Source organism: Pseudonaja textilis, chromosome 1 (genome assembly GCF_049901715.1).
Source record: "Pseudonaja textilis isolate UNSWEBS1 chromosome 1, rPseTex1.2, whole genome shotgun sequence".
NCBI lineage: Eukaryota > Metazoa > Chordata > Lepidosauria > Squamata > Elapidae > Pseudonaja > Pseudonaja textilis.
Window position 1 is genome coordinate 52,918,830 of NC_141990.1, and position 12,497 is coordinate 52,931,326.

General features: G+C 32.9%; 1 protein-coding gene across 10 annotated transcripts in view; it reads right to left on the bottom strand.

Moving 5' to 3' along the window:
• Positions 1–12,497, bottom strand: part of CDC42BPA (CDC42 binding protein kinase alpha) — a 158,299-nt gene that overhangs the window by 42,435 nt on the left and 103,367 nt on the right. For all 10 annotated transcript variants that reach the window (XM_026695643.2, XM_087934521.1, XM_087934485.1 and 7 more), the window contains 4 exons: positions 7,310–7,415; positions 6,018–6,142; positions 2,470–2,575; positions 588–736 (listed from right to left, as the gene is read on the bottom strand). In XM_026695643.2, coding sequence (XP_026551428.1) covers positions 588–736; positions 2,470–2,575; positions 6,018–6,142; positions 7,310–7,415 — 486 coding nt within the window. The remainder of the gene's footprint in view (positions 1–587; positions 737–2,469; positions 2,576–6,017; positions 6,143–7,309; positions 7,416–12,497) is intronic.

The window sequence follows — 12,497 nt, forward strand, 5'->3', positions numbered from 1 at the left end:
TCATCATATAAAAAGCAGGATTATCAAACTGCATTCTAATGTCAAAGAATATTATATAGCATGATTTATTGTGGAAAAAACTATGAAGCACTCTTATCATTCCAATTGCTTTTTAATACAACTAATATTTCTTTTGTTTTAAATAGTAGGGGTCCATTAGGTTTTGCATATGGTGTTTTACTTCTATAAATCCTTGAAATATCACTGTGTTGGATGGCCATATAACTTTCTTAATAAACAAATAAATGGATGAATAAAAGGAAGGAAGGAAGGAAGGAAGGAAGGAAGGAAAGAGAAAGATTTTATATTGTTTTCTAATAACTACTTCTAAAGAGGAATCCTGAATAAAGAATTTCCTAATTTAGTATAAGAGATAGTTTTTAGCTGAAGTCTTTCAATTGTTTTCAGGAAACAGTTTTCAAATAAATTGCAAATTATACACAGAAAATTGGACATTTTATGGCAGGCCATCAAACTATTATATTCAATTTCTGAAACCACAAACAATGTAGAATTTATCAGGATGACTTTCAAAAGAAAATATCACAAGCTGCCTTAAAATCTTAAAAGGAATCATTAAATCTTACCATTCTGTTGCAATGTTACAAGCTTTAACTTTATTTAACTCTTCCTGAATGGCTTGCTTGGCTCGTATTTCTGCATCAAGGGCTGATTGTAGCTCTAACCTTGCAGACATATCTAGTTTTGCAAAGCGACGCATCTTCCAAGGCATGTCCTTCAAAGAAAATGTTTTTAGATATTATTAGCTAATATGTCTTCTAATGATACTTTAATATTTAAAACTCTAACAAAAATTATAGTATCTCTTTTAGTAGATATTGGGGTGGATCCAGAGCTGTCATTTTTTTGATATGATAGTTATCGTTTATATAATGGACCAAAATCCAGTGGAAGGAAAGGGAGGTTGAAGGTGGAAGTTTGTTGGCTTTGCTATTTGGCCACTTCTCCATGACTCTGGAGGATCTTTGAGCTTTTTGGAGCTTTCCAAGAAGGGTGTAAGGAAAAGGAGCCAACAATTTCCCACTCCACTTTAATCAGTGAAAGCATGACCTTTTTTAGTCTAAGTAATAAAATTATGGTTTCACTGGCAAGAAACTTAGGCTAATATAGTCTCCCTATTGGCATATAAATGTAATAAATAGCAATAGCAATAGCACTTAGACTTATATACCGTTTAATAGTGCTTTACAGCCCTCTCAAAGCGGTTTACAGAGTCAGCATATTGCCCCCAACAATTTGGGTCCTCATTTTACCCACCTCAGAAGGATGGAATGCTGAGTCAACCTTGAGCCTGGTGGGATTTGAACTGCCAAATTGTAGGCAGCTGGCTGCAGAAGTAGCTTGCAGTACTGCACTCTAACCACTGCGCCACAGAGGCTCCTTATAATATTAAATAATAATATAATAAAAAATAAAAAGTATTTTTTATTTTAATATTTTTGCCAAAGACTACATTAAGCATTAAAAGACTTGTTTACAGAGAGAGAAAAAAATCATTTTTTGAGAAAAATATTATTCTGTCTCTCTTATCCTCTCACACAAATTTATTTCATAATTATTTCATAATTATTCTCTAGTGCAGTGGCCCCCAACCTTTTGGGCTCTTGGGTTTTATGGAGATAATTTTTTTCCATGGACTGGAGGGGATGTGGTTTCGTGTGCTGCCTGCATCCTGTGGTTGGGGTCTTTGCTTATTTGTGCAGCCTGGTTTCTGGCAAGCTGTGGACCAGTGTCAGTCCTCGGACTGGGGGTTGGGGACGCTTGATCTAATGGATTTTTAAAAAATGTAATGAATTATGTACTTGTTCTACAGATGCAGCTAAGGGCATATGATAATTGCATGAATTAAAAAAAGAACCAAAGAGAAAACCTAACAGAACTGTAAAGGTAGTTTACATAGTTTACATAGGTTTTTTTCCATGTTGTTTTCCATGTATAGTTCCTATGAAGTTTACAAATAAAAGGATACAATTTTAATAACAACACCACTACCACAAATAGTGGCACAAGCAAGTGGAGTTCTCTTATAGGTGTGTTTGTTTAAAAACAATTGGGAGAAAGAATTTAAAGAAAAATCTAAACTATGTATTTATGAATATTTTCATGCTATACTTTGCCATAATTTAAAATGATATAGACATTCAATGATTTTTCTGAATTAGAAAACTACATAGTGAATAAGAAGTTAAGTGCCTGGATATAAGTGCCTACCGTGTTTCTCCAACAATATGACCTCCCCCAATAGGAAGACCCAGCATGTTTTCTAGGCATAAAATCAAATTAAGCCCCTCCCCCAAATTTAGGCCTATTTTAAAACATGCAAAATTGGGGGAAGGGCGGGGGGACTTGCCGTTAGGAGCGCCCCGCGGGCAGCAATTCCTCGCCACCAGCTGCTCCTAATGGGCAATCATGGCAGAATCAGAATCAGGTGGAAAATCCAAAGCTTACTGTTGCCCTTGCACCCAAGCTGGAGCTCTTCAACGCTTCTAGTTCTTCGGTCATTTTGGAAGCTAACGCTTGAAGATAACCTCGGGCGTCTTTTTCATCACTCACCCTGAGTAAAATATGAACAGATTAAGAACTTTAGAAAAGCTAAGGGCTGTCTTTGGACATAATTACATTTGAAAGTAAAATTAAAAAAATGGGGAAAGCAAAGCAGGATGGTTCTTACTGCCACAATATACATTTGAACTTGGTCTAGTAAACCAAGAATGGCATTCTAGAGGACATTATTTGGGGCAATCCTATCAAGCAAGTAATCTGGTATTCTAGATCTTAAGTACTTTCTTCACAGAATTGCCAAGCAGTCTGCTGGGAAACTCTCCAAACACCTGTTGGAAACCAATGAAATCCATAAAATAGCTAAGGCAGACCACTGTAGTGGATGTGCCCATATTATGGAGCTAAGGAATAGCTGCAAAATTCAGACAACTCAGATAGAGATCTCACCATCATAAAGGATTGATTCAATATCTTACACCCTCAAATTACATATCAATTACCCAATACAAAAATAGATCCAGTGTATAGATCCAATAGATCCAAAAATAGATCCAATCAACCTCAATGTAGGTTGATTTTAGGGTGACTTGTAACCAACAAATGAATATGATAACATAAATTAGAAATGGAATTATCCTGACTTGCAAGATAGTAATTTTATATAGAATCTGATCATCAATAAAATTCCATATGGAGTTCTGCAAACAGATGTCTAGAATCACAGCCAAGATAATAAATACATTCCCTTGAACAGATGTAACTGCACCAACTTACATCTTAAGATGTACATTGTACATCTTTATCCTTAATCAAGGACACATTTTTCTCCGCATAGATGCATTATTCATTTTTCAATTCAATTCTGAAACAATCTTAATTGTGATTTTATTCCATATTACAACTAAATCAATTGTTCAGAATTACTGTATGATAGCCAATTAACACTCATCTTTATGCAGGATATACACATATTGAGTAACTTGGTAAAGAATCACAAATTTTTAAAATTGTGATTAAATTGTGAAATAGCATAATTGTTTTATGTAAAGCCCTTTTGGTTTAGGAATCTTGGCTCAATATAACCATTGGATTGCTTCTACTAGTTTTCAGTAGCTGATCTCATTATTTCTAAATAAAGACAGATAAATTCAAAAATATATGTAAATATATGTGACATACCTTTTGACATTAGGGGAAAATATGCATCTTTGTAATGACAATTTCTCACTATTTTATAATAGAATTGCATCAGTTTGATTCTAACTATTCATAGCATAAGACAAAATTTATTATGACTTTACTATGACTTATGTATTTTTAATATGAAAGGGTTTTTTTTCTCTGTTCTTTACTTATTTTATGACTACTACATTGGAATAAAAATACTTTAATTTAATGAAAAAGTCAAAGCAACACTGGAGTTGTGATCATAATGAAGTTACCAATTTAGAGGGAAATCATTATAGCAACAATGATTGACAATATGGGTCCATTGGATGTAGATTTGTCCTGCAGGAATCAGAGTGTGGCATATTAGAATTAAAATGAGATTTTGTTTTGGAAGAGGCAAAAATATTATGAATTAAATATGCAAATGTTCTTAGTAGCAGATCAGATCATGCTCCCCCTTCCCCCTATTTCTGGGTATTTGCAATAGTAAAATATATTAAAAAGTGGAGAAGGTTCGGAATAGCTTAAATATTAGGAAGGCTGAACATAGGAGAAAAATAAGGTTGCTCACACTGAATGAAGATTTTTATAAGTAAATTTAAGGTTTAAGAATAAGGCAGAATCCCCAGGGAAAATTAAAAGCTTAATGGTTTATTTGAAGAGTCCAAAGGAACTATATTATATGCAGGAATGCTATTAAATGCAGATATCAAGTAAATGCATCTTTTCCCTCCAATCCAAAGCAATGTTTGTATTAACCCCAGAACAATAGCACCAAGTAATATAAATTGGCATATAAAAAGAGTAATTAAAAATAGTTGAGGCAAGTAGTTGTCTTTTTAGAGAAATACGTGATGAAGGCAATATTGCTATTTACTACTGTTACTAGTAAAAGAAAAGAACAATCAGAACCCTGGGTTCAATATACCAGTGCCTCTCCTTCTCTCCCTCTTTATGTCCTTCTGAGTCTGCTGCTAGCATGTAATCATTCTTTGCTGCATAGTTAATGTCTGATTAGTTAGCTGGGGAAGAATTAATGTTGGGACTCTCTGAGAGACTTAAACTGACAGTGTGAATCTATTCAATAGTTGGGTCCCCTGTGATCAAAGAAAAATCCACATGTGAGAAATGGAACATTCCAAAATCCAAGACTGTCTCTCCTCCGTTCTGGAATGTCTGTTGTTTTGAGGAAACAATTTTATGTTCTGAGTTCTGAAACCCATTATCCTTTTCTCCTGAATAATTTTAATAATCAAGGAGTATCTATTATATTTCAATTTTCCTTTTTAGAAAGCAGATGTATCTTTATCAATAAGATTATGTTTCCAATGAATGAATGAGACTGAGTAAAATATAGATTTACTGCCAGTTATATATCAATGTTATATTTTTTTCTTGAAACCAAAACTTAATTTATAGCAAAGGTCAAAAAAGAATTCAAATTATGTAGCTTTTTTTTTGCTTTGCTTATAAGTCGGGCTGTAAAAATAAACATGCATCATGGTCTTAGGTTTAAATTATGTCAGTTCACAAATGTAAGTAACCTACTTGGACCAATCCAAGTTTTTCAGAATGATACAAATTGTCCTGCCATATAAAAGAGAGAGAAAGAGAGAGAACTATTTCTATATAAGGATAGCAAAGTTACATTACAAATAAAAATGCAGATGAGCTAAATGCTTCTCGAAAAGACCTCTGTTTATCTATTTTTAATAAAAAATAAATTACACAGCTGCTATGAAAGCAAGCAAGATGAAAATATGTTAGGTTGATAAATGTTAAATGACTTGTGGAAAAGATTGTTAAAATTAGACCTAAATATAAAAAAATGGGACAACAGATTACAGCAAAAGTATTTTTCCATGAACAATTCTGAATTCATCCCTGGTTTTCACTCTTAGCTTTGTCACTCAGAGAGATGTCTATTTGATATAAGCATTTTTAGTGGAAAATCAGTTTGCGTTCAATGCTGTTAGTTTCTTTTTAAGGGAAGTGCCAAGGGTATCTACTATGTTTCATCACTTAAAATATTTTAAAATTAGGGACCATAATGAGACAAGGTTTTTAACTACTCTTGTTCTATTATATATTCATTCATGAAACTAATACAAGTAATGAAATATAAGCAAGTGAGATTAATTCTCTTAGGTATGACTTATGACTTACTGAAAGATCAAGAACTTTGTGAAATATGATTTTGCTCTTTTAAGTGGAGTTGGGATTATCAGAAGGGTCAAAATAGATGACAAAACTGCAAAATTATTTTTGTTATACAAAAATAATGTACCTTACAGCAGGAGTCACAAACAGAAAAATAACCTTACCACTGGATGATCTCAGTAATCTGGGCTTCCCAGTGTGCTACAGATTCTTTTTTGTCAGCAAGATCTCTCATCTCTTCTTCAAGTTGTCGATTACTCATACTTAGCCTTTCATACATTGCTGTAAGCTAAATATATATTTAAAGAATATTATAATCACAATTATGATTCTGCAATAGTGATTTGAAAGTGCTTTCTTCTGAGCTTATCAAAGATTTAATGAGGCACTGATTACATTCACATATGTATTGCCCCAGGAGGTTTCTTACATGTTACATATATTTATTATGTAGTCTCTTATTTTTCAGGTGTCTTTCTGTGAAATTTTTCAGTGTCATTACTGATATACTGTCTGTAAAAATAACACTGTAACATAAAAACATTTAGGCAAATGCTGAATATCTTTTTATTACTTCAGCAAGAACAGGTTTCAACTCATCCAATAAGGCTAAGTGGTTTGGGATTTTAGGACTATCTGGAACTGGCAATTTTCCATCTTTAATTTTGGATAGGTAAGCAAAACTAGTATACCACTTGAGCGTCTTTTTGGATTCATGGCTCCTATTTGAGGAGCAGATGGTAGATGTGGCTAGGAGAGCATTTGTACAACCTTCTGGTGTGCACCATTTGTGACCTTTCTTGGAGCAAGAGGCAATGAGTACCAAAACTCATGTTTTGGTTATCTCTTAAGTTGATTACTTAAATGTGTTCTACATGCTGCTGTCCTTGAAAAACATGTGGAAATTACAAAAAGTTCAGAATGTGGTGGCTCATCCTACTACATTACTTCTTTGCTTCATTGACCTCCAGTTTACTTCTGGATAGATTAAAGGTGTTGGTTGTTATTTATAAAGCCTTTTCTCCAACTGACTCTACTAATCGCATCAAATCTGGCAAAAGGTCCCATTGAGTAGAAAATGTCATCCAGTGAGATCCCAAAAGTGTGCTTTTCTTGTCACAGCACCTGTCCCTGGGAACACTGTACTGTCCAAGATCAACCCAAACATGCTGGCCTTTTGGTAAACTCTTAAGAGCTGTTTGTTTTTCTGGGCATATGTATCAGGAGAATAGGTGAGCCTATGTTTCTTGGTGGCATTGTTTCTTTGCCAGCTATGTTATATTTTTGTCTTATTTGTATTATTTTTTTAAATTTTTGTTAGCTACCCAGATTTGTGCTGAGCAAGACTGATGACAATACACACTAATCTAAACAAATAAATACATTCTATTATCAACTTTACCTAATTTTGTTCAATACATTAATGTATATAGGTATTGAATAACATATCACTCACCTTGTCAAGCTCATTGGAAAGCTTCTTGTTCTCATCCGTCAGCAGAATCTTCTCCCGTTCATATTTATGTTTGAATTCTGTTTCAAACTCCTCCCTTTCATTTTGGCTATGGTAAAATGTGCAACATAGTTATCATATATAAAGTATAATTTCCTCATATATATTTCATTACAACTTAAAATATACATAAAAATATTAAGATCCCACAGTAACCAAGACCAAAATGAATTTAATAATCCATACAATACGCTCTAAAATAACACTATATAATATTAGAATTTAAGTTAGCAGATGTTTGTGGTTCCAATTTATAAATTCCTTAAACATATGGATTGTTTGAAATATGCATCATTATAACCAAAATATGTCTAGGTTTCATTGAATAAAGCCCTTTAATTTCAGAGAGAATTATATTGTATGGATATTCTGGATGACATTCCTTCAGTTTCATTATTATAGTCTATGAATTTAAACAATCACAGTTCAGAGTAAATGTTCTGATTCAATATGCTTACTCATTTTTATAACACTGCGTTTCCAAAATCCCAGTCAGTACAAAAGAAACAATTGCCATATATGGTTTCAAAAGCTGAAAAGCTTGATGCATAGAGATTTCCATTAGGTTAATAAAGTTGATTTAATTATAACAAAATTCCTGAAACATCCAAATGCTCATTTATAATTAAGAAATCTTTTTTAATATGAACATTCCTAATTTTCAGCATAAGTAACATTTTATAGGCCATGAAAAAACTTAAAAGTGAGAGGGACAGACAATTTTTCTAAGAAATGTGAACATATCACATTCCTGTTTCAACTGAATAACTGTATGTTGAGGGAGAAGAAACATATCTCATAAAATCTTGTAAAACAGTCTCCAAACTGTTTTGTATTAAACAACCTGCATAAATAATGTTAATTTTGCAGTTTATAAAATGAAATGAGAATTTCTTTCCCCTGCTTCTAAATTTTTTTATGGGATGATTGGAAGATCCTTTTGAAAAGAGAGAAATCAGTGACGCACAATATAGTGGGAAGACAGTGGGATCCAAGTCACATTTCTTTTTAATGCACTTTAACTATATTGTTGGCAATATACAAAAATGAAAAATTACAGAAGCTATTTCACTTAGGGAAAACTGTCCTTTTTGCATTTTTTCATATCGTAACGTGATATTTGAAAAGGTTAACTATACGATAGATTGCATTTCCTTATCACAAAAACAGCTTCAGATCACTACTTGTTTCCAATCTTTACCTGATAGAATTTGCTTTGTTTTATTGGGGGAAAATGAATCACATATATCAAATGTTTATGAATAAAAAATGTTCTTATATGTTTTAAGCTGAACTGATAACTTCCTCTACAGTCCAAAAAGTAACTCCATTGGGCACCTGAACTTGAGATACAATAATACTTATAACTGGGATCAAGCTATAATTGTGCCTTTCTGGCTGGATTTTTAATGGAACAAAATTTATTTGATTGTTTAGTCTGAACTTGTCTTGTGATTATACTCCATAAAAAATAAATAAAAAAACCCCAAATGTCATATTTCTATGGATGAACACAACCCCAAAAATTACTAAGGTTGTGGCAAAAAAAGTAGACATCATTTTCTTGCAATTTTGGGTATCTATCTAGTATAATTTTATTGAAGTTGAAAGTATATTACAGTCTTATAATGACAACCATGAATCCTTAAAAAACCTTCATAAGTATTACATTAAAATAGCATAAACAGAATGAAATTATGCTATAATAAATAGGCCTCAGTTCAGTACATGAACCACAGATGAAATGTTGTGGATTTCCCTTCCCACACCATGGTTAAACTGTTTAACCCTATGGTTAAACGAGACAAAAAAAATCCCTGCCTCTAGTCCCTACCTATTATATAGCTATTACTAGCTATAAATGTGTTATATTAGTATAATTTTATATATTTTTGCTTAGCAAGAACTGAAGGTACCAGGGAAAGATACCTGAGAAAAAAAGATTGTTTAATCTATCATGCTTAAACAATCTCTATAATTATGCTTGTCTCTAGGGCAGAATTTATAATTGTTCTTCAAAGATACTCCGAAATGTTTATCAGTTTAACTATGAGAATAAAATGTAGAGAAAGGGAACAAAATACCCTGCCTTCAAATTATTTTTTTTCAACCAGTCTCTGAAATACAACACGGCATATCTGAACCAGTTCTGAATTGGCATGTTGCTAGGCATCATTTGAAACACAACACTTCATTCCAACAGGGTTGCATATTAATAACTGCTGTTCAAACTCTGAATCTGTAATCCAACACCATCCACTCCTCTCTTCAACTAACAGATTCCATGCATATGATGAACATTCTGGGGGAAAGCCAACAAAGATTAAAGCATTAACTCTCAGGGGAATGGATAATGGGTCACACAGCTATGCCTCAGACTGGGGTTTAAGACTAACTTCTCAGACAACCAACAGTTCACCGTTCTTTAAATTAAGCATATGATTACATCTTTATTTTGATATATGTGTTTAGCACAGATTTTTTAGAAGTATTTTTAAAATTCTTTTATTTTACAATATATAAAAGATGCGATGTGAAACTTTACATAAATAACTCTGATGACAGATTTAGAGATCTGATGGTGAATGCTTCAATTGAAGCTACAGGACAGTAGAAAGAAATGCAACTGAATAGTACAAGGGGAAAATCTGAATTCAAAATTATTTGGTGGTTCAAATATAATAGAAGAAAATTAATTTTAGACACCACATAGATATGTTTTCAAGCTTCAATCCCGACAACATTTTCTTCTATATTTCAGCACCTTTGGTCTAAAAATAGCGGAAGATGTAAATCAAAAAGCAAATGTGGTACATATCTTTTTGAGTAGTCATTTTCAAAAACTGTTTTTACAATAGAATGCTGTCTTGATCGTTCTTTAATAGCCATTAAAATCTTTCATTTTGCCTATTTTCCAACAAACTAGTCTTCTCCTTACAGCATTTTTGCTAGATATTTTAAAAATATCTCTCAAAGCAAAGCCTTCTTTGATATGTCTTGATATCAGTATAATTACAGAAAAAACAACTGAAGAAAGATAAAAGTAAAATAATATGTATTGCAAGAACATTATCGAGATTGAGATATAAACTTCACCTACTATTCATTTATTTATAAATTCATTTATAAATGAATTAAATTCAGTATTTAATTGAAATACTATTCATTTCAATTAAAATTGTATGTCAGAAGTGATACTTGATGCTTATTTCTCACAAATTATCTGTTTTGGTCACTTTATCAAGTGTGTTTCCTGACTATTTTAAAATAACATCCTTTCAACTCTACAGAATCCAAGGCATTTCTTTTCTAAATAAATATAAAACTATCAATTATAAAATTATAACTCTGATAAACAGAATATGAAATATTCACAAGGAACAGAATTTGGCTAGCACCAACCATTCAAGTATTCAACAAAGTGATTTATTAAGAACTAGGTACTGTATAATACAATTATCCTGCACAGCTGAAATCCAGGACAATTGATAACTGTAAATTAGCAGTCATGATCCAATAGCATCCCCATGGTATCACAATAGTAAGTTATAGATAGATCCACTGGGTGTAAAACTTCTATACTAAAGTCATGCTTTGTTGCAAAGAACCTTATCTTGAGTACTATGTCTAAAAATGTACAATACATTCTAGGAAGGATTCAGAAAAACTAGAGCAGTTATTGAGAAGTATAATGAGTGCTATTTCATCTTGAACAAAATATTATTGAGATTGGATTCAATTATCTCAAAGGATGTTGCACACAAAATCAAAACCAAATCTCTATTCTACAAGATATAAATTAATTATAGGAGCAGAGATACTAGTTCAAATAGTAGGAAAGTATATTCTGTTGATAAGACTAATTCAGCAGTGGAACCAAATTCTACCTTTCTGGAGGTGTTCATGTGAAGGTCAGACAGTTGGCTCTAGGAATTGTTTAATACAGATTCCTCCATAAAGAAGGTCCTAAACTTTCCCTTCTAATTCTATAATCTAAATATGCTTTACATAATAAAGCACATTTTGTCGCCCAAGTCCTGTTTCTTTGAATAGATACCATCAATCAAAAATATATTTACTCATCCTATTTTAATGAAATCTACTACAAAAGAAACTGCTATATTTACATGTATAAAAACAACATTCAAATAATTGGGACAAATTTTGTTTTTGCTAGAAAAGTAATTAGCAGAATGGACTTCTGCTCAGAATGTTCCAGTTGAGCAAAAAAGAGGAGAATCTGATAAAGCGCTATATGTGATATGGGTCCAGGGTATTTGAGGAGCTGTCTCACCCCAATGGGACTAGCCTACCTCACTTGCTCCAGTAGAAGGACCATGCTGCAGACCCTATCTCAGGAATTTCAGTGGGTGAGGACAAGGAGAAGAGCCTTTTCCGCTGCGGCCCTGGCCCTGTGGATTAATCTACTACCAGAAGTGAGAACTGCTCCTACTCTATTGGTCTCTCTTGGTCTCTGGAAGCGTATAAACAGTTGGTTTTACCAATTGGCTTGAGACCCTGAGGGGGGCACATACCACCAGAGGTAGCTGATGGGATAAGCAGAAGTTCTCATCCCTGTGCCACCCATCTTCTTGATTCTAGGTTTTTATATGGTTTTTAAATTTTTGTTTTTGTATTTATTTTTCTACTGTTCGTTAGCCACCCAGAGTTGCCTTATCAATGATATGGATAAGTAAATAATCATAGTTGCCCGCTGTATTCTGTCAGTGCCATCTGCTCACATCATCACTTTCACTCAGTTGACTGGAGCATGCATGCGTGCAGGAGAATTTTATCATAACCTACCATGGATAGAGACAAGCTTTATTTATAAAAACACACTCTGAATTCAACCAAAATCAGAGGCAGATACATACAAACTATATGGACAGTGAATGAAATATATATGTAAACCCCTGTTTCAAGGTAATTTACTATCATTGTGCATTATTTTTCATCTTCATCTTTTAGGTAAAGTAGTTTGAAAGAGGCTATGTAAAGATATACTTTATTGTATATAGTTGCAAAGATCCAACACATTTAAGATACAATCGTTACATATATCCTGCCAGGTCATACTGAATCTAATGAATCTTTTTATTCATTTTCTAATAATTTTGTTTCAAAGGAT